A 24405-nucleotide genomic window follows, 5' to 3' on the forward strand; every position below is an offset into this window, starting at 1 on the left:
TCTGCTAGGTCGGTGACCATTTTAACATGAGCGTAGCGGACCTGTAGATGAAGGAAGCCTAGCGGCATCAGGAGCACTGGCACGTAAGAGGAATCTTAATTTTTTTCCTTCAGTGGATGGGGCATGCTGCTGGGGCCAGGACAAGGAAAAAGGACGGATATATGGGGGTCAGGATAGATATATGGGGGGCCAGCACAAGGGACACATGGGGGCCAGGATGGATATGAGGTAGGGCCAGGATAAGGGACATATGGGTGCCAGAATGCATATATGATTGCCAGGATGGCTGTAAGGCAGCCAGGACAAGGGGCATATTGGGGGCCAGGATGGATATATGGCGGAAAGCAGGATACCAGGATAGATGTTTGGCAGGCGAAGGACAAGAGTCATACAGAGGCCAGGCTGCACATATGGGGGTCAGGCTGCACATATGGGGGTCAAATGGGACAAGGTGCATAGGGAGTCAGGCTGGAGAATATTATTAAATAAAGGGGGTCAGGATAGGGTTCTTAATTACTTTTGGGGGGGGGGGGGCCCAGAATGAGGGACATACTTTATTAGTTTATGGTGACAAGTGAAGATTGTCATTTTTCCAGGGTCCAGTTAGGGACATTATTACTACTGTAATATAATTTACTTTTTAGGGAACTGTTTCCTTGGGGGGGGGAAGAGGTTCCTGTTACTATGCAGGGTGACACTACCTTGCTTTTTTTTCTTCTTCTGACATAGTGTAGAAGTCAGGGAAAAAGTGGGGAATGTGCTTTGAAGCTGTCAATCTGAAAAAAGACACAAAGGTACAATGAGAAATGTACTCTTGGGCTTATTAACAGTAAGTGTGCATTTACTGTGCTTTATGAAATAATGCCATAGAGGGAACAAGCCTTTGAAACTAACACTTTTTATGTAATTGCATTTATAGGGATTGCCTCAAGATGGCAGTATTGTATCACTTTCATAAACAAGAAAAATATTTTATGTTGCGCGAAACACAAGAGATTGGAGCAATACACAAGAATAAGAGATTATAGACCTGATATAAGAGCGGAAGGACAGCCGTCATTATCCTCATACTGCGTGAACCACAGGCAGCATGAATCAGAGCCTAAATACACATTTGCAGTCAGGTTTGTTTTTCGCCGACGTTGCAGTGTTTCAGAGACAACGAAGTTTGTAAAACTGGACGAACACACTCACGTGACTAGTCCAGCGCTGCTCCGTCCAGTGCTGCCCAACCTCTCCAGTTGGCTAACAGGTCACTCTCTACCTATGAACATATTGGAATATCCTGACAACGAAGTTGAGTGTGGTGGAGAGAAGCCGAGGCTGAGCGCTGCACCACACAAATAAGATCTCTCCATAGAGTTCAAAGCTGAATATTTAAATTTTGTTTTCTTATTAACTCTGCAGCGTCAGAGTAAGGGTTCGTTCGCACTAGCGTATATCATCCGATGATTCTGTCATGTAAGAGAGTCGGATCCTATATGCATATTTTGCATCTGTTTTCTCTCAGAAAGGAAATGTAACATCAACTGATCTTCACTGTCCTATTAAAGGAATGGAAGAATCCAGGCTATCTATAAACAGAAAGATAGTGAGGAAACACTTAGCTAACCTAAATGAATTCAAGTCTCCAGGTCCAGATGAATTACACCCCAGAGCACTGAAGGAGATAGCAGAAGAAATTTTTATACTACTCTCCATAATCTTTGAAAATTCTTGGAGAACAGAAGTCCCAAAAGACTGGAGAAGAGCAAATGTTGTTCCTATCTTCAAAAAAGGGGAAGAAGGTGGACCCAGGGAACTATAGGCCGGTGAGTCTGACTTCTATACCAGGAAAGATCTTTGATCAAACTATCAAACAACATGTATGTAAGTACCTGGATAAAAATGAAGTGATTAACCAGAGTCAGCGTGGGGTTTGTAACTAATAAGTTATGTCAGACTAACTTAATTTCCTTCTATGACAGAATCACTGATTGGGTGGATCAGGGAAATGCTGTAGATATAGTATATCTTGACTTCAGCAAAGCATTATTTCTGTTAATGTTGATGATTATGGCTTACAGCCAATGAAAACCCAAAAGTCATTATCTCAGTAAACTAGAATACTTTATAACACCAGCTAGAAAAATGATTTTACAACCCGAAATGTATGTTCAGTAAATGCCCTCAATACTTGGTCGCTGCTTCTCTTGCAAGAAGCACCTGTATTTCTTCACTTTCATGTTTATTCATGCACTCATGAGACGCTTGACAAGTGGTGATTATTTTTATTTTTTTTTCAATCACACACATTTGGACAATACAAAATGGAAGATATCACTTTTCTCATCAACGCTTAACCTAATTTCTGATATTTTAAATTCAAATGTATCTACAAAAATATAATTCCAAGGGAGTTTTGGGCTTGAAAGACTTATGGAGAATCAGTAGGTAAGATGTCACAATACCAACTGCACTACATTATAAGAAAAATGTATTTGGCTGGATGAGGCTGCTGTACTTACTATGAAAATTAATGTCATAATGGATGTGTACTGTAAAAAAAACGAAACAAGGGATTGCACACTTTCAGTATTAAATTAATGCACTGGTGCATAAATACGCTATGTAACCAATAAATGACCTTATACTTACACGTTCAGTCCACACGCTGCGATCACTAAATACATGAAATCCAATATTGCCGCACACGTTAAAAACGTAAGGTACTTAACTTATTTTCATCAGAAAGTGGAAAAGCCTCAAACCACGTAAAGGTGTACTCTATAACATGTACAGCAACAGAGAAGATCATGTATTCATTCATCGCAGTGTACTGACGCTCAGTGTATGTATGGGAATGGCAAATAAACCTTCACAAAAGATTATATAGTCATTCTGATATTGATGTTTATAGTAAGTGCATCAGCCCCATCAGGTCTAAGATATCTTATTAAATTATACAATTTGTATTGTTGACAGATCTGCTTTATGTGTTCTGGAATTTCATATTCTATAAAACATTCACACATTGTACAATAAACAAAGAATTGTAAAACTAAAGTGAGACAGTCTCCGTCATAAGGAATCAGGAATAAAGCTGTACAGGTCTGTCAGGAGCTTTCACAGTGCACTTTCATCTGTAAGATACAAAGAAAAATCATTTATTACGTTTAGATGCCTATACATATGCTATCACTCCTGGAATCATTAATACAAACATAATATGTGAATAATGATAAGTCACTGCTTAAATGCACTGATCCTGAGGTATATTCTGTATTTTGCTCCAGAGCTGCACTCACTATTCTGCTGGTGGAGTCACTGTGTACATACATTACATTACTGATCCTGAGTGACCTCCTGTATAATACTCCAGAGCTGCACTCACTAATCTGCTGGTGCAGTCACTGTGTACATACATTACTGATCCTGAGTTGCATCCTGTATTATACTCCAGAGCTGCACTCACTATTCTGCAGGTGCAGTCACTGTGTACATACATTACATTACTGATCCTGAGTTATATCCTGTATTATACCCCAGAGCTGCACTCACTATTCTGCTGGTGCAGTCACTGTGTACATACATTACATTACTGATCCTGAGCTACATCCTGTATTATACCCCAGAGCTGCACTCACTATTCTGCAGGTGCAGTCACTGTGTACATACATTACATTACTGATCCTGAGTTATATCCTGTATTATACCCCAGAGCTGCACTCACTATTCTGCAGGTGCAGTCACTGTGTACATACATTACATTACTGATCCTGAGTTACATCCTGTGTTATACTCCAGAGCTGCACTCAATATTCTGCTGGTGCAGTCACTGTGTACATACATTGCATCACTGATCCTGAGTTACATCCTGTATTATACTCCAGAGCTGCACTCACTATTCTGCTGGTGCAGTCACTGTGTACATACATTACATTACTGATCCTGAGTTATGTCCTGTGTATACTCCAGAGCTGCACTCACTATTCTACTAGTAGTTAGTTTTTTCCAGGGTCAGAATGTAGTGCTTTCTAGTTTATGACAGCAGACTCTGCACAGCGCAGTGGTGCCGGTAGATTTCGGGTGTACACGGTTGTAGTCGGGACTCTTGCTGTTCCTCGTTCATTCTCACTTACCGTATTGGAGCCTCCTTGTCGTTAGCTGGACATGATAATCTGCATCCACTGAAAATAAAAACAGAAATCCCACAATGTCAGGTGATGTAGGAACAGCAGAGGTCAGATACAATGTGCACAGGTGTTTATTCATGAGTATGCCGGCGAGCGCTCCAAAATCATCCATATTTAAAGGGGTTGTCCAGGCTCGGGAACAGTCTGCAGTTACTATATGTGTGCCTGCAGTCACTATTCCCTGATGAATGCAGATCACATACGTATGGCCTCTGACCACAGGGGATACTCGGGACTCGTAGCAGCGGGCACAGGCAGGCTCGGACTGGCCCACCGGAGAACAGGAGGATTCTCTGGTGGGCCCAGGCACCGACACCTGCTGGCATACTGGCCAGCAAGTGCCTAGGTCCCCCACTGCTCCAAGGGCCCCCAAGTCAGTGGGTATGGGGCCCCTGAGTCTAGCAGCAGCGGGAGACAAGTTCCTGTCCCCGATGCTAAAGCCAAATGAATATTCACGCTTCTCCATGCCCCTATGGACGTGGAGAGGTGTGAATACCATTCTTCTTTAATAGCGGGCAGCCCATCCCCAGCACCGCACCACACACAGGTGCTGTGTGAGTGTGAGAGGGGTGGTGGGGAAGGACAATGATATTGGTGGTGGGAGGCAATGATGGAGGTGATGGGCAATGATGGTGGGGGGAGGCAATGATGGAGGTGATGGGCAATGATTGGTGGGGAGGCAATGATGCAGGTGATGGGTAATGATTGGTGGGGAGGCAATGATGGAGGTGGGGGGAGGAAATAATGGAGGTGATGGACAATGATGGTGGTGGGGAGAGGCAATAATGAAGGTGATAGGCAATGATGGTGGTGAGGGGAGGCAATGATGGAGGTGATGAAATGGACAATGATGGTGGGGAGGAGGCAATGATTGAGGTGATGGAATGTGCATTGATGGGGTGGTGGGGGAGAATGATAGGGGTGGTGGGGGAGAAGGCAATGATGGAGGTGGTGATGAGGACAATGATGGGGTGGAGAGGGGCTGCATTATACTTTATGAGGGGGCTACATTATATTCTGATGGGGACTGCATTATTAGGGGACTACATTATATTCTGGGGGGCTACAGTATACTCTATGGGGGATGCATTATATTCTGTGGTGGGGCTGCATTATTCTCTCAGGGGACTACATTATATTCTGGGGGGCTACATCATACTATATGAGGGGGCAGCATTATGCCCTATTAGGGGGCTACAGTATATTCTATGAGGAGGCTGCATTACATTCTGTGTTGGTGTTGCATTATACTATATGATGGGGGCTACATTATATTCTATGGTGGGGACTGTGTTATACCTTATGAAGGGGTTGCATTATATTTTGTGGGGTGCTGCATTATACCCTATGAGGTGGGCTGCATTATATTTTATGAGGGAGGCTACATTATAATCTATGAGAGAGGCTACATTATATTCTATGGGGGGGCTACCCCTCTATGATTCTACCCCTACCCCTGCTACATAATTAAGACGTATACTACCTTATATTATACCCTGATATTAGCGTGTTTTACCGCACAGTTGGTTGTCTTGTATTTATTTCTATGTAGCTACATAGTGGGCCCCAAGAATGATTTTCTCTGGTGGGCCCAAAGTGCTCCAGTCCGACGCTGGGCACAGGTGAGGTGACTGCAGACCTTTGAGCCTGAAAGCCATTGATTTTTGCACAATAGACATTTTTGTCTTCTCTGCTTGCTGTCAGTGAATGTGAGGATTGTATGAAGGACTGGGGAGCCCAGTGCAGATCTTTATACTTGAGGTTTGTTACAGATGCAAATCATGCAATCAAGACAATTCTGACAATTCTCAGCAGATAAACAGTGCGGCCATTGTCTTGGCTGATACATTGTAACAAACTATCAGGCCAGGAGAGCTGCTGATGTTTTGCTGATATATGGAAGACATCTAGATTTTGCAGTGGGTCTGTGGGCTGCATTGTATCCAGCGAGTGCCATAATCACTGGGTTTGCTGGGATTTACTGCTGGCGAAAATAATCCTGACTGTCAGTTCTCTCATCTGTTTGTCCATTGTACTTTTGGGCTGTGTATAAAGCCGATACGATACTTGTACAGGTGACTCCGCCATGTCTGCAGTGCGGACACTCACCTCTTCTGCGCTCAGGTACACGCCCACTCCATCCTTTGTTAGGTTCTGGAAAACCTCTGGAAATATAGAATATCAATCATATGGATCATATAGATAATATCTGTACAGATTCAACCACAGTCAGTGCCTCCAAATTATCATCATGTATAGTCAGTGCCACCATAATATCATCTATAGTCAGTGCCTCCATAATATCATCTACAGTCAGTGCCTCCATAATATCATCTACAGTCAGTGCCTCCATAATATCATCATCCATGGTCAGTGCCTCCATAATATCATCATCCATGGTCAGTGCCTCCATAATAAGATCATCTATAGTCAGTGCCTCCATAATATCATCATCCATGGTCAGTGCCACCATAATATCATCAGCTATGGTCAGTGCCTCCATAATAAGATCATCTATAGTCAGTGCCTCCATAATATCATCATCTATAGTCAGTGCCTCCATAATAAGATCATCTATAGTCAGTGCCTCCATAATATCATCATCCATGGTCAGTGCCTCCATAATATCATCATCCATGGTCAGGGCCACCATAATATCATCAGCTATGGTCAGTGCCTCCATAATAAGATCATCTATAGTCAGTGCCTCTATAATATCATCATCTATAGTCAGTGCCTCCATAATAAGATCATCTATAGTCAGTGCCTCCATAATATCATCATCCATGGTCAGTGCCTCCATAATATCATCATCCATGGTCAGTGCCACCATAATATCATCAGCTATGGTCAGTGCCTCCATAATAAGATCATCTATAGTCAGTGCCTCCATAATATCATCATCTATAGTCAGTGCCTCCATAATAAGATCATCTATAGTAAGTGCCTCCATAATATCATCATCTATAGTCAGTGCCTCTATAATATCATCGTCTATAGTCAGTGCCTCCATAATATCATCATCCATGGTCAGTGCCTCCATAATATCATCATCCATGGTCAGTGCCTCCATAATATCATCATCCATGGTCAGTGCCTCCATAATATCATCATCTATAGTCAGTGCCTCCAAATTATCATCATCTATAGTCAGTGCCTCCATAATATCATCATCTATAGTCAGTGCCTCCATAATATCATCATCCATGGTCAGTGCCTCCATAATAAGATCATCTATAGTCAGTGCCACCATAATATCATCATCCATGGTCAGTGCCTCCATAATAAGATCATCTATAGTCAGTGCCTCCATAATATCATCATCCATGGTCAGTGCCTCCATAATAAGATCATCTATAGTCAGTGCCACCATAATATCATCATCCATGGTCAGTGCCTCCATAATAAGATCATCTATAGTCAGTGCCACCATAATATCATCATCCATGGTCAGTGCCTCCATAATAAGATCATCTATAGTCAGTGCCTCCATAATATCATCTATAGTCAGTGCCTCCATAATATCATCATCCATGGTCAGTGCCTCCATAATATCATCATCTATAGTCAGTGCCTCCATAATATCATCTATAGTCAGTACCTCCATAATATCATCATCTATAGTCAGTGCCTCCATAATATCATCATCTTGTATTGTGTGTACACTCACCCTATACACTGTATACTATGTAAAGAGCTCCTGCATATAATGGCACTTTTTATAATATTAGTATTGTGGGTTTTTTTTATTAATGATCAGTATTGTAGTATTCGGTCACCATGTGGTGGTAATATGTGGTCTGGTCATGGTGTGTTGATATTTGTCTCTTGTATGTGGTATTATTGGTCATTTTAAAAAATGTGACTTATTCACTTAAAGAAAAATATACCTAAAAAAGAGTATTGGATATTTTAAGAAATGTTTAATAAATTACAAGTAGAGTAGAACCTGGCCAAAAGAGTCTACCTTGTCATGTTGGCGGCTTAAAAAAAATATTTTGGCCAAAACAAAAACTGATGTCTATATATGTGATCTGGTGTTCGATGGGAACTGTTACTGTGTGATTGGTGAGGATGTGGTGCAGAAGTGGAGTTTTTCCAAGAGAAGATGGTGGAATTGTGGAAGGTTCGAGGAGTGGAGGCAAAGCTGGGGTGGAGCCTGTGCGGTGTCTCAAGGAGGACCTAAAATTTTTCCAATATGGAGCCCTGAAATTCCTGGTAGCAGTCGTGGCCGGCAGCACCCGCTGAGGCTTCCATACAGTCACCCGGCTGTCAGTACTGATACGTCATTTAAGTCTCTTACTTGTCACAGTTTCCAGGCGAATCATGCAGCAGACAAAGTCAGCAAAGCTCATCTTCTGGGCATAGTTGGCGTATCTGAGGATCATGATATTCAGCACCGCGTCACTGACCACGAGACCTGAAAACGCACAGACATGGAGCAATGTGACAGGAGGAACAATTAGGGGGGAATAAGGAAGTATTCCTGCCCATGTCCCTCACCCCATCTCCCATGGGTGCAGGAGGCTGATAAATGCTGGACTTTTTCAGTCTCCTCTCACTGTAGAATGACTGGAGGGAACATGTAGGGAACATTTCCTACTTAAAATCATGGTGGGCTGCAGGTAAAGAGCTTAAAAGGGAGTATTAAGGCTCATACTCATCTGTGTTAAAAAACAATGTCAATGGGTGCGAGAAAAAAAAAATCGCCCGGCACACGGACCATGCGAGTGCCGTCCTATTTTTATACATCCAGCTCCTTGAAAGTCCAACATTTTGTCAGCCGCGTACAGTAAAATCACAGAATACATAGAATAGATACAGTGGGGAAAAAAAGTATTTAGTCAGTCAGCAATAGTGCAAGTTCCACCACTTAAAAAGATGAGAGGCGTCTGTAATTTACATCATAGGTAGACCTCAACTATGGGAGACAAACTGAGAAAAAAAAATCCAGAAAATCACATTGTCTGTTTTTTTTTTCATTTTATTTGCATATTATGGTGGAAAATAAGTATTTGGTCAGAAACAAAATTTCATCTCAATACTTTGTGATATATCCTTTGTTGGCAATGACAGAGGTCAAACGTTTTCTGTAAGTCTTCACAAGGTTGCCACACACTGTTGTTGGTATGTTGGCCCATTCCTCCATGCAGATCTCCTCTAGAGCAGTGATGTTTTTGGCTTTTCGCTTGGCAACACGGACTTTCAACTCCCTACAAAGGTTTTCTATAGGGTTGAGATCTGGAGACTGGCTAGGCCACTCCAGGACCTTGAAATGCTTCTTACGAAGCCACTCCTTCGTTGCCCTGGTGGTGTGCTTTGGATCATTGTCATGTTGAAAGACCCAGCCACGTTTCATCTTCAATGCCCTTGCTGATGGAAGGAGGTTTGCACTCAAAATCTCATGATACATGGCCCCATTCATTCTTTCATGTACCCGGATCAGTCGTCCTGGCCCCTTTGCAGAGAAACAGCCCCAAAGCATGATGTTTCCACCACCATGCTTTACAGTAGGTATGGTGTTTGATGGATGCAACTCAGTATTCTTTTTCCTCCAAACACGACAAGTTGTGTTTCTACCAAACAGTTCCAGTTTGGTTTCATCAGACCATAGGACATTCTCCCAAAACTCCTCTGGATCATCCAAATGCTCTCTAGCAAACTTCAGACGGGCCCGGACATGTACAGGCTTAAGCAGTGGGACACGTCTGGCACTGCAGGATCTGAGTCCATGGTGGCGTAGTGTGTTACTTATGGTAGGCCTTGTTACATTGGTCCCAGCTCTCTGCACTTCATTCACTAGGTCCCCCCGCGTGGTTCTGGGATTTTTGCTCACCGTTCTTGTGATCATTCTGACCCCACGGGGTGGGATTTTGCGTGGAGCACCAGATCGAGGGAGATTATCAGTGGTCTTGTATGTCTTCCATTTTCTAATTATTGCTCCCACAGTTGATTTCTTCACTCCAAGCTGGTTGGCTATTGCAGATTCAGTCTTCCCAGCCTGGTGCAGGGCAACAATTTTGTTTCTGGTGTCCTTTGACAGCTCTTTGGTCTTCACCATAGTGGAGTTTGGAGTCAGACTGTTTGAGGGTGTGCACAGGTGTCTTTTTATACTGATAACAAGTTTAAACAGGTGCCATTACTACAGGTAATGAGTGGAGGAAAGAGGAGACTCTTAAAGAAGAAGTTACAGGTCTGTGAGAGCCAGAAATCTTGATTGCTTGTTTCTGACCAAATACTTATTTTCCACCATAATATGCAAATAAAATGAAAAAAAAACAGACAATGTGATTTTCTGGATTTTTTTTTCTCAGTTTGTCTCCCATAGTTGAGGTCTACCTATGATGTAAATTACAGACGCCTCTCATCTTTTTAAGTGGTGGAACTTGCACTATTGCTGACTGACTAAATACTTTTTTTCCCCACTGTATATACACATAGAATATATAGATAGAAAAATGTAAGTGACATATATAATTAATTCAGTGCATGTAGTTTAATGTTCATGTTTTTAATTAATAATTCAATAAATTAAAGAAAAAAATGGCGTGGGATCACCTACTTTTTCTTAATCAGATGATGGAAAGCAGGGTAATAAACATGAAGATTCCCTGGCTATTAATATCAGCTCACAGCTGTCTACTTAGCCTTTACCGATTATTACAAAAAAATTCTGTGGCATCCCCCATATGATTAATAACCAGCAAATGGCTAGGCAGACAGCTGCCAGCTTATATTAATTGCCTAGAAGGGGCCATGGATATTGGCCCCTCCCAGACTAAGAACATCAACTCTCAGTTGCACCAGAAATGGCGCATCCATAAGATGCGCCAAATCTGGCAGTTTGCCTCACTTTTCCCAGTTTCCCTGGTGCGGTGGCAAGTGGGGTAATAGGGTTGGGGTTGATGTTCGCTTTATATTGTCAACTGACATCAAGCCCAGGGAGGTCTCACACGGTGACATCAGTGAGGTGACCGGAGTTCATCAGCTATGAACTCTGGTGACCTTTCTCACATCAGCACTACACACTATAGGAGCGTTCTCACGCTCCTGTCTCAGTGTGTTCCGGCTGGCTTGCTGAGCAGTCGCATCATGCCACTGCTCAACGAACCAGTCGTATGTAGCAGAGCTCGAGTTCTTCGTAAGAAAATTGGATTGTCGTCGGACAGGTGAGGAATAATATGGTTTATTATTTTTTATTGTACAATCATATATGCGAAAAAGAGGGACGGGGAGTATTTATTTAAAATAAAGTAGTCAGTGTCTTTCTTTCAATTAAAGGACTTTTTACTAGCTGTGTGCTTTTTACAATATGACCATGGGGTTACTAATGGGGGCATCTTATAGATGTTTGAAGTATCAATGTTTGAAGTATAGGGGTCACTGTGGCACACAGAAGGTGCCGTGATGAGGTAAATGGAGTAAGCATACGCAGGCACAGAATTGGGGGTATCAGCAGGATGGGGAGTTTGTACAGGATGGGAATATATGAGGGACGGTGCTGGAAAAGTGAGAAGTAAAATGTTTCTGTGTTATAAACTCTACAGATACAAATTGTGGCTGAAGATGTCACCATTGTTGTCTGGGCAGGATGGAATCCTTTGGAAAAGTAAATTACTCCAATCAGAAAAAAAACTATGGTCTCTAAGGCTACGTGCACACGCTGCGGATTCCGCTGCGCTTCCGCAGCGGTTTTGGCCGCTGCGGACCTGCAGCAGTTTTAGCTGCGGTGTACAGTACCATTCAAATGAATGGTAACCAAAAACCGCTGTGTAGACGGTGAGGATTTATCCGCGCGGTTTTCCTGCGGTTTTGAATCATGTAGAGAAGAACAGACCCACCCTTACCTCCTACAGAGAAAGAAAGACCCTCCATAATTTAGCCCTACTTCCTGTAGAGAAGGAAATACTCACCCTTATTTCCTGCAGAATAAGAAAGACCCACCCCTACTTTCTGTAGCAAAGGAAAGACCCACCCCTACTTCCTGTGAAGAAAGACCCACCCCTTCATCATGTAGAGAAGAATAGACCCACCCTTACCTCCTACAGAGAAAGAAAGACCCTCCACAATTTAGCCCTACTTCCTGTAGAGAAGGAAATACTCACCCCTATTTCCTGCAGAAAAAGAAAGACCCACCCCTATTTTCTGTAGCAAAGGAAAGACCCACCCCTACTTTCTGTAGAGAAGGAAAGACCCACCTCTACTTTCTGTTAAGAAGGAAAGACCCACCCCTACTTTCTGTAGAGAAGGAAAGACCCACCTCTACTTTCTGTTAAGAAGGAAAGACCCACCTCTACTTTCTGTTAAGAAGGAAAGACCCACCCCTACTTTCTGTAGCAAAGGAAAGACCCACTCCTACTTTCTGTAGCAAAGGAAAGACCCACCCCTACTTTCTGTAGCAAAGGAAAGACCCACCCCTACTTTCTGTTAAGAAGGAAAGACCCACCCCTACTTCCAGTAGAGAACGAAAGACCCACGTCTACTTCTGGTAGAGAAGGAAAGACCCACCCCTACTTCCTGTAGAGAAGGAAAGACTCACCTCTACATCCCGTAGAGAAGGAAAGACTCACCTCTACATCCCGTAGAGAAGGAAAGACTCACCTCTACGTCCTGTAGAGAAGGAAAGACTCACCTCTACATCCTGTAGAGAAGGAAAGACACACCCCTACTTCCTGTAGAGAAGGAAAGACCCACCCCTACATCCTGTAGAGAAGGAAAGACTCACCTCTACATCCTGTAGAGAAGGAAAGACACACCCCTACTTCCTGTAGAGAAGGAAAGACCCACGCCTACATCCTGTAGAGAAGGAAAGACTCACCTCTACATCATGTAGAGAAGGAAAGACTCACCTCTACATCATGTAGAGAAGGAAAGACCCACCCCTACATCCTGTAGAGAAGGAAAGACTCACCTCTACATCCTGTAGAGAAGGAAAGACACACCCCTACTTCCTGTAGAGAAGGAAAGACCCACGCCTACATCCTGTAGAGAAGGAAAGACTCACCTCTACGTCCTTTAGAGAAGGAAAGACCCACCCCTATGTCCTGTAGAGAAGGAAAGACTCACCTCTACGTCCTGTAGAGAAGGAAAGACTCACCTCTACATCATGTAGGGAAAGTCCTTTCCCAACTTTCTGTTATAGACAAAGATCCGCCCTCACTTCTTGTAGAGAAACAGTGACCCTCCCGCAAGACAAAGATTTCACACACTTCCTGGACATTAAGCCAAACGGAAATGGAGATGGCTTTTTCTGAAAGTACAGTGATCATGCTCTGTTCACCCCCAAAAGACACAGAACTTCCAGCAGAACAAGGGAGGGTTTGTTGACCAAAGTCTGTGCATGTACCTAGTTTTATGGGACATGTAGAGAAGGAATATAAAGTACGTGACATCACAAATCTGCCATACTCTGCTCTTTTTTTTGCTAATAAATCATCCATGTAATTGACCCTGCAGTATCCATAAACCAATCCTATCTCACTGATTGTAACAAATCCTGTAACAGTCTCCACAACCTCGTGAGTCAGGATCTGCAATGAACTGAGCGGTCGTCCCCCTATGAATGACGATTAATGTCCTTACACAGCGATCGCCCCTCAATGAACCCTGAAAACTCAATATCATTAAACTCAAACTCCGCCGCGGGCGATCCATCAGCATTACAAGAAAATGCTCTTCCAGAAGTCTAAGAAATCACCTTGTCTGTTCCCTGGAAGAAAGAATCCATCCTTATTTTCCAGCCTAAAGATCTGGGACTTCTGTGATTTATAGACTGGCAGCAGATGGGAAGGTTGCACCGCGCTAATGTCATTCACCCTGGTGGGAGTAACCCCTTGCTTCCTTATGTGATGTCCAGTCTTAAGAAACTAAAGTTTAATTCATGTATAAAGAAAAAAAAACAAAAAAATATAAGTAGATCTGTTTACCAGCTTCTTGGACGGCTCTTGACAAACCATATCCATCGAGTAATCCAGTCTGATTCATATCAATGGTCCGGAATAGATCCTGAAAAAATTTACAAAAATGTCAGTCAAAATGTTGGAATTTGTCACAAAAATTCAGCAAACGCGGTAGGTTTAGATAGTTACTAATTTAAGAGAAAAACTGGAAAATGGAAAAAATATAATAGTGATTACTACTATAAGTACAAAAATACTGCTAATACTATGTTCAAGATTATAGCACAGCTCCTATGTACAAGAATATAACTGCTATAATACTGCTCCTATGTACCAGAATATAACTACTATAATACTGCCCCTATATACAAGAATATAACTACTATAATACTGCTCGTATGTACAAGAATATAACTACTATAATACTGCTCCTATGTACCAGAACATAGCTACTATAATACTGCCCCCTATGTACAGGAATATAACTACTATAATACTGCCCCTATATACAAGAATATAACTACTATAATACTGCCCCTATATGCAAGAATATAACTACTATAATACTGCCCCTATGTACAAGAATATAACTACTATAATACTGCCCCTATGTACAAGAATATAACTACTATAATACTGCCCCTATGTACAAGAATATAACTACTATAATACTGCCCCTATGTACAAGAATATAACTACTATAATACTGCCCCTATGTACAAGAAAATAACTACTATAATACTGCTCCTATGTACAAGAATATAACTACTATAATACTGCTTCTATGTACAAGAATATAACTACTATAATACTGCCCCTATGTACAAGAATATAACTACTATAATACTGCTCCTATGTGCAAGAATATAACTACTATAATACTGCCCCTATGTACAAGAATATAACTACTGTAATACTGCCTCTATGTACAAGAATATAACTACTATAATACTGCTCCTATGTACAAGAATATAACTACTATAATACTGCCCCTATGTACCAGTATATAACTACTATAATACTGCCCCTATGTACAAGAATATAACTACTATAATACTGCTCCTATGTGCAAGAATATAACTACTATAATACTGCCCCTATGTACAAGAATATAACTACTGTAATACTGCCTCTATGTACAAGAATATAACTACTATAATACTGCTCCTATGTACAAGAATATAACTACTATAATACTGCCCCTATGTACCAGTATATAACTACTATAATACTGCTCCTATATACAAGAATATAACTACTATAATACTGCCCCTATGTACAAGAATATAACTACCATAATACTGCCCCGTATGTACAAGAATATAACTACTATAATACTGCCCCCTATGTACAGGAATATAACTACTATAATACTGCCCCTATATACAAGAATATAACTACTATAATACTGCCCCTATATGCAAGAATATAACTACTATAATACTGCCCCTATGTACAAGAATATAACTACTATAATACTGCCCCTATGTACAAGAATATAACTACTATAATACTGCCCCTATGTACAAGAATATAACTACTATAATACTGCCCCATGTACAAGAATATAACTACTATAATACTGACCCTATGTACAAGAAAATAACTACTATAATACTGCCCCTATGTACAAGAATATAACTACTATAATACTGCTCCTATGTACAAGAATATAACTACTATAATACTGCCCCTATGTACAAGAATATAACTACTATAATACTGCTCCTATGTACAAGAATATAACTACTATAATACTGCCCCTATGTACAAGAATATAACTACTGTAATACTGCCTCTATGTACAAGAATATAACTACTATAATACTGCCCCCTATGTACAAGAATATAACTGCTATAATACTGCCCCCTATGTACAAGAATATAACTGCTATAATACTGCCCCTATATACAAGAATATAACTACTATAATACTGCCCCTATGTACAAGAATATAACTACTATAATACTGCCCCCTATGTACAAGAATATAACTATATAACTGCTATAATACTGCTCCTATGTACAAGAATATAACTACTATAATACTGCCCCTATGTACAAGAATATAACTACTATAATACTGCCTCTATGTACAAGAATATAACTACTATAATACTGCCCCCTATGTACAAGAATATAACTGCTATAATACTGCCCCTATATACAAGAATATAACTACTATAATACTGCCCCTATGTACAAGAATATAACTGCTATAATACTGCCCCTATGTACAAGAATATAACTACTATAATTCTGCTTCATATTTGTAAAAATAAAGCTCAGAAATTACCTTTAGAAATACTGGGTTTAGTTTCATCTACACTGCCTTTGTGAAAGTATTCGGCCCCCTGGAACTTTTCAACCTTTTCCCACATGTCATGCTTCAAACATATAGATACCAAATGTAAATTTTTGGTGAAGAATCATCAACAAGTGGTACACAATTGTGAAGTTGAACGAAACAAAATGAAATTTATTGGTTATTTTAAATTTTTGTGGAAATTCAAAAACTGAAAAGCTGGGCGTGCAATATTATTCATCCCCTTTAACTTAATACTTTGTTGCGCCACCTTTCGCTGCGATTCCAGCTGCAGTCGCTTGGGGTATGTCTCTATCAGTTTTGTACAAGGAGAGACTGAACCTCTCGCCCATTCTTCCTTGGCAAACAGCTCGAGCTCAGTGAGGTTGGATGGAGATCGTTTGTGAACAGCAGTTTTCAGCTCTTTCCACAGATTCTCGATTGGATTCAGGTCTGGACTGTGACTTGGCCATTCTAACACCTGGACACATTTATTTGTGAACCATTCCATTGTAGATTTTGCTTTATGTTTGGGATCATTGTCTTGTTGTACCACCCTACATCTCCTCCCTTGTTTCAGTATACCACCCTACCCGCGCCCTCCGTTCTGCTGATGACCTGAGGTTAGTATCCTCAATAGTCAGAACCTCCCACTCCCGTCTCCAAGACTTTACACGTGCCGCGCCAATTCTTTGGAATGCACTTCCCAGGTCAATACGATTAGTCCCCAGTCCCCACAATTTTAAGCGTGTCCTGAAAACGCATTTATTCAGACTGGCCTATCGCCTCAACACATTAACCTAACCTATCCCTGTGTGGCAGAGCCAAAAGTTTTACCATAACCAGGTTCCCAGCATCATGTTCCCACATGCGTTATGCATCCATTAGCCCTCTGTGTCTGTACTATTACACACTTAACATTATGGCTGGTCCATACAATCAGGGCAACTGTTACCACCCACCTTTCGTGTCTACCTCTTTCCTCATAGACTGTAAGCTTGCGAGCAGGGCCCTCACTCCTCTTGGTATTTGTTATAATCTACTGTATGTGATTATTGTTATGCTGTAATGTCTATTGTCTGTACAAATCCCCTCTGAAATGTAAAGTGCTGCGGAATATGTCGGCGCTATAAAAATAAAATTTATTATTATTATTATTATTATTGTTGGAAGACGAATCTCTGTCCCAGTCTCAGGTCTTTTGCAGACTCCAACAGGTTTTCTTCAAGAATGGTCCTGTATTTGGCTCCATCCATCTTCACATCAATTTTAACCATCTTCCCTGTCCCTGCTGAAGAAAAGCAGGCCCAAACCATGATGCTGCCACCACCATGTTTGACAGTGGGCTTGGTGTGTTCAGGGTGATGAGCTGTGTTGCCTTTACGTCAAACATATCATTTGGCATTGTTGCCAAAAAGTTCGATTTTGGTTTCATCTGACCCGAGCACCTTCTTCCACATGTTTGGTGTGTCTCACAGGTGGCTTGTTGCAAACTTTAAACAACACTTTTTATGGATATCTTTGAGAAATGGCTTTCTTCTTGCCACTCTTCCATAAAGGCCAGATTTATGCAGTGTATGACTGATTGCTGTCCTACGGACAGACTGTCCCTCCTCAGCTGTAGATCTCTGCAGTTCATCCAGAGTGATCATGGGCCTCTTGGCTGCATCTCTGATCAGTCTTCTCCTTGTTTGAGATGAAAGTTTAGAGGGACGGCCAGGTCTTGGTAGATTTGCAGTGGTATGATACTCATTCCATTTCAATATTATCGCTTGCACAGCAATCCTTGGGATGTTTAAAGTTTTGGAAATCATTTTGTATCCAAATCCGGCTTTGAACTTCTCCACAACAGCATCACGGACCTGCCTGTTGTGTTCCTTGCTCTTCATGATGCTCTCTGTACTTCAAACAGAACCCTGAGACTATCACAGAGCAGGTGCATTTATACGGAGACTTGATTACACAGAGCCTGTGTTGAGTGATACCATCCGATATCGTGAAATATCGGATCGGATTGGATCGGACTGATACCCAAAAAGTATCGGATATCGCCGATTCCTATACCGGAAACCAATGCAAGTCAATTGGACAGAACTATCGGAATTGAAAAAAAAACCTTTCTTTCCTTGTAGGTTAATTCTACATGAAGAAAAACAACTAATAATAATGTAGAATGTATTTAGGGAGGTGGAGGAGACATTAAAGGCATAGAGGTTTAGCCCAATCAAATGGAATAGCAAGAATAAATTTTTTTTTTAAAGACGTTCGGAGTTACATAGATATTGACTATGTTAACCTTTTTTATATTTTGTCAGATATGTATGTTTCACTACTTCCATGCTCTTTACCTTCTTTTTTACTTCTCCCACACTTTCTCCTTCATGATCCTCAGCATCAGCATCTTTTTCATCAACTTCTTCTTCACCTTATTCATCTTCTTCTTCTTCTTCTTCTTCTTCTTCTTCTTCTTCTTCTTCTTCTTCTTCTTCTTCTTCTTCTTCTTCACCTTCTTCCTATTATTCTTTTTTTACATTCTTCATATTCTTCTTATTCAACTATTATTCTTCTTCATATTCTACTTCTTCATCTTCTTCCTATTCTTCTTCATCATATTCTAACTTGTGACAGTCATTCCTGTAGTTGTTATCTATAAAAGTTTGAAGATTACACCCTCTGTTCTGCCTGTCACAAAAGATTTACAACAGGATTTGTCCGCGTTCAGTTTGGCCTGCAGCAGCAGGCATTTTCCAGGTGCACCACGAGGAGGAACGGACTCACCCCCATACACTGCTTAGTCTTCTTATGCTTATAATTTAGATAATATCTTTTGCTCTGATTTTTAGCATTATGCTTAATGTTCTTCTGCTTTTTGGTCTTCTGCTTCTTGGTCTTCTGTCTCTTGTTGTTCTGTATCTTGGTGGTTGTCTTCATGTTCTTTGTCCTCTTGGTCATCTTCTTCAGGGTCATCTTTTTGGTCTTCTTCGGGGTGGTCTTCCGGGTCGTCGTCTTCAGGGTCGTCGTCAGGGAGATCCAGAGTGATAACCAAAAACCATTTCCAAAAGCTTGAACTTGGAAATGTAGCAGAAGGTACAAGAAGGCTGAGGAACTGCCGAGAAACAGCTGACGGTACTGGAACCCAGATGGGTAGCAGAAGGAACAAGAGCCATTGGCACTTCCGAGAACCAGCTGACGGTGCTGGAACCCGGAGTTGCAGCAGAAGGAACAAGAGCCAATGGCACTACTGAGGAACAGCTGACGGTGCTGGAACCCGGTTACTAAGCTGGAGGTACCTGTGCTAGAAAGCACTACCAAGGACCAGCAGACGTTGCTGGAACTCGGATACCAAAAAGGAAGCACCTAAGCCAAAGGCACTGCCGAGAACCAGCTGACTGTGCTGGAACCCGGATGGATAGCAAAAGCTGCAAGAGCCAATGGAACTAGCGAGGACCAGCTGACGGTGCTGGAACCCGGATGGGTAGCAGAAGGTACCCATGAAAAACAAAGTTGCAAGGCCGTGAGCCGGCCGCAGTTACCGAAACCCACAGTCCTACAGGGGGTGCTTGTCCTATTGGCACTACGGAACCAGCCTTTGTTGCCAGATCCCGCAGCCCACATAGGAAGCCCATAAACTGCAGGCACCATAGACTCGGCTAACCCGACCGCAACACGACAGGACAACGTATTGGTGGCAAAGTGACATTGACACTATCCGGAAACAGCAGGCGTGCTGGAACCAGGCTGGGCAGGAGGGAGTACCTGTGCCAAAGACAATGCCGGGAAACAGCTGGTGGTGCTGGAACCCAGGGAAAATACTACAGAGTGGAGACAGAGGCCTAATTGGAGCAAGTTTAAAATCTGTAGTTGTGTGAGTGTGGACAGAGCAGGAGAAATTGCCGGACACACAGCTGGGGATCAAATGACATTTCTGAACCCCAATAACACTGGAGCATATGTTGACTGTGCAGATGGCACTTCTGAGCAGCAACTGGCGATGTTGGAGCCCAGGGTCAATCAGGGTGTAGGCTGAGGCCTAATTTCATCAAGTTTAATATCTGTTGTAGACTACTACTGATTTTAAACGTGCTCCAACTAGGCCTCTGGCTCCACTCTGTCTCTAGTATTTACCCTGGCCTCCAACACCGCCAGTTGCTGCTCTGAAGTGCCGTCTGCACAATCAACACTTGTTCCTGTGTTACTGGGGTTCAGTAACGTCAGCTGATCCCCTGATTATGTGTCCGGCAAGGTCTCCTGCTCTGTCCACATTCCCACTACTAGTATGTGAGCGCACTCTATGCGGACCTTGTGCAGCAGTGCATCAAGATCGGGACAGTCCCTCAGAAAGCTCTGCACGACCAAGTTGAGCACATGTGCCAGACATGGGATGTGAGTGAGGTTGCCTAGGCCCCGAGCTGCCACCAGATTTCGGCCATTGTCACACACTACCAAGCCTGGCTGGAGATTCGCTGGCACAAGCCACATGTCGCTCTCCTGCTTGATGGCATTCCAGAGCTCCTGCACTGTGTGGCTTCGATTCCCCATAGAAATTAATTTCACTACGGCCTGTTGACGTTTGGCCACGGCTGTGCTCATATCGGTCGTAACAGGCTCCTGCAGTGCTGATTCAGAGGAACTGGAGTATGAGGAGGAGTCAATGTGTACAGACTGGATTCCTGCAATCCTTGGAGTTGGCAGAACACGTACAGCGCCACTCTCCAGATTTGTACCCGGTTCCACCACATTGACCCAATCTGCAGTGAGGGAAAGGTATTTTCCCTGTCCATGGTTACTGGTCCACGCATCGGTGGTCAGGTGGACCTTGCTACTGACGGCGTTTAGTAGCGCATGTTTTATTTTTCCCTCCACATGCTTTTGCAGGGCAGGAACGGCTTGCCTGCTGAAATAAAAGCGGCTGGGCACGGTGTATTGTGTGACTGCCAATGCCATGAAGTTACGGAAGGTGTCAGTCTCCACCAGCCTGAATGAGAGCATTTTAAGGGCCAGTAGTTTTGCAATGCCAGCATTCAGAGCCTGTGCTCGGGGATGGTTTGCCGAGTATGGCCGCCTTTTCTCTCATGCCTGTGCTACCGATGGCTGTAGAGTGGCCTGGGAGTGTGAGGAGGACTGGGAACGTGGTGCTGTGGGTGGAATGTCACTAGGTCTCTGGACAACAGTGCCAGAGGTTCTTCCATGGCAATCCTGTGAGGAAGCCGAACCAGCTGTGTGTGAGCTGGAGGAAGAGGCTACACCACAAGCTGAAGAGGTGGTAGGTGGTGCTGTACGTTGGCCTACGTCTTCAGTGAGTCTGTGTAACTCCACCTCGTGCTTGGTCCGCACATGTTTCCACATATTTGTGGTATTCAGGTTGCTGACACTTTTCCCTCTTTTGACTTTATGATTACACAGCTTGCATTTGACAAAGCAAATGTCATCTGCAACTGTGTCAAAAAATTACCACGCACTGCAAGTCTTGGGAGTGCCCGTTTTGGGTTTTGGAAGAGGAATGCTCCTAATGGGTGCCGAAGTGGAGGCTACAGGCAACCAAGTCTGCCCCCTCCCTCTCCCTCCTGTTTTGGCCTTTCGGGGAATCTCTTCCTCAGAGCTGCTCCCACCACCTTCCTGTTCTTCACGCCATGAAGGGTCAAGGAACTTATCATCTACACTCCACTCTTCAAACACCTGCTTCTCCTGGGTAGTCTCGCCAGCAACGTACGCACCAGAAAGTGGCACCGGAGTCTCATCATCTGATGCGTACTGAGGTGTGCTGACCATAGGCACTGGCCCACCCGCCTCTTCAGATTCAGAGGGACAAAGCAATTGCGCATCACTGCATACTCCCTCTTCTTCACATTCTAGAATGCGGCTTGGCTGGCCCCCTGTTTCCAAGCCAACAGATTCAGAGATCAGAAGTAGAGATGGCTCCTGTCCAGGGCTCTCTGACTGCCTGGGCAATTTGGCATGTGGTGAAGAGACAGATGATTGCACTTCGGTGCTCTGGCCCTGAGAGGATGTGGAAGTAATTGAAGTCGATGCGTTAGCTGCCATCCATCCGACTACAGCTTCAATTTGTTCCTCCCGCAGCAGTGGGGTACGGTGAGGTCCTACAAAGCTGCACATAAAGGACTGTTGCCTGGTAAAACTGGGGGATGCTGAGTCACTGGTGCCCGCAGCAGGCACAGCATCCCCACGTCCTCTCCCTGCAGAATCCCCACATCCTCTCCCTGCATAATCCCCACGACCACGACCACGTGCCTTACTCCCTTGCCTACTTCATCTTGGTAGACTGATAAAGATAGGCAGAAAAGTACTACTAGGGCTTAGTGTGCTTATTCCTGAACAGCTGCTAACAGGTATAAGAAACACTAATTTTATAAAGTGTGTGGACTACACTTTAATATGAGCTAATGTGGCCTACACAACTGTCAAGTGGAGTGTTTAGTGAACTTTATTTACATGTTTTTTTTTCAAAAAAACAAAAAGGATGTGACCAAAGATGTGAAACCGATAGTATCACAAACTTTTTGGAGCAATTACAATGCAGGAAGGTAACCTACAATGCAATAGATGAGGCTCCAAAAAATAGGCTAATACTAATCTGGCTGCGGCTGCAGGGCACAAGCCAGAAAAAAGGCTCCTCTATCTACTCCTATATAGTGTTTGCAACCAACCAATGTAGATGGATACGGATGGAAAAACACTAATAGGAGAAAAAAATCAGGAAAAATGAGCTGCAATAAAACAAAAAAAGGAATATGTATGAGGCAGTGACGCACGCTGAGCGGCCTACAACCAGAGGTGGCTGCAGGACACACTACAGCGTGAGCTGCACTCACACACAGAGACCTCACAGACAGCCGTGAACAGTGCAGAGAACTGGGCACTAGCACTGAAAGGCTGCAGAAAGGCTCCGTTGTCTACTCCTATAGTGTTTGCAACCAATGTATATGGATACGGATGGATGCACACTAATAGGAGAGTTAATGAAAAATGAGCAGCAATAAAACAAAAATATGTATGAGGCAGTGACGCACGCTGAGTGGCCTACAACCAGAGGTGGCTGCAGGACACACTACAGCGTGAGCTGCACTCACACAGACCTTGCAGACAGCTGTGAACAGCGCTGCAAGGCAAAAGAAAGCTACAGTGATTGATAATGTAGCCTGGGTAAAGCACAATATTATATAGCAAATCGCTATCTCTAACTGTCCCTCAGAGTCTTGAACAGCAGCCTGTCCCTAACTGAATTCACAGCAGAATTCTATACCAGGAAAGATCTTTGAAAAAATTATTAAACAACATGTATGTCAGTACCTGGATAAGAATGAAGTGATTAAACAGAGTCAGCATGGGTTTGTAACTAATAAGTCATGTCAGACTAACTTAATTTCCTTCTATGACGGAATCACTGATTGGGTGGATCAAGGAAATGCTGTAGATATAGTATATCTTGACTTCAGCATAGCATTTGACAAAGTCTCTCATACAATCCTTATTAAAAAAATTACTAAGTATGGAATGGACAAAGCAACTGTTAGGTGGATTCATAACTGGCTTAGTGATCGGACCCAAAGAGTGGTCGTAAATGGCTGCACATCCAGTTGGAAGAATGTCTCAAGTGGGGTACCACAGGGCTCAGTCCTGGGCCCTGTATTGTTCAACATCTTTATCAACGATTTAGATGAAGTAATTGAGGGTAAACTGATTAAATTTGCTGATGACACAAAGCTAGGAGGGATAGCTAATACTAGAGAAGAGAGAGAGAGGATTCAAAATGATATAAATAAACTGGACAGCAACTAACAGAATGGTTTTTAACAGGGAGAAATGCAAAGTACTACATCTGGGCAATAAAAATGAAAAAAGCATATACAGAATGGGAGGAATAGGGCTAAGTGACAGCACATGTGAAAAAGACTTGGGTATACTAATAGATCACAGACTGAATATGAGTCAACAGTGTGATGCAGCAGCAAAAAAGGCAAATGCAATTCTAGGATGTATTAACAGAAGCATACAGTCTAGATCACGT

The 24405-nt window shown here is 42.7% G+C and overlaps 1 protein-coding gene across 1 annotated transcript in view; it reads right to left on the bottom strand.

The window, feature by feature from the left end:
- Positions 1-2250: 2250 nt before the first annotated feature.
- Positions 2251-24405, bottom strand: part of LOC141060083 (calpain-13-like) — a 134437-nt gene continuing 112282 nt past the window's right edge. Inside the window, 5 exon segments of the mRNA XM_073556360.1 lie at positions 2251-3122; positions 4122-4169; positions 6285-6340; positions 8479-8595; positions 14102-14180. Of these exon segments, the coding sequence (XP_073412461.1) occupies positions 4143-4169; positions 6285-6340; positions 8479-8595; positions 14102-14180 (279 nt within the window). The 3' untranslated portion in view covers positions 2251-3122; positions 4122-4142.

This window comes from Dendrobates tinctorius, unplaced genomic scaffold, assembly GCF_039654945.1.
Source record: "Dendrobates tinctorius isolate UK_male_01 unplaced genomic scaffold, ASM3965494v1 ptg000232l, whole genome shotgun sequence".
In the NCBI taxonomy this organism is placed as follows: domain Eukaryota; kingdom Metazoa; phylum Chordata; class Amphibia; order Anura; family Dendrobatidae; genus Dendrobates; species Dendrobates tinctorius.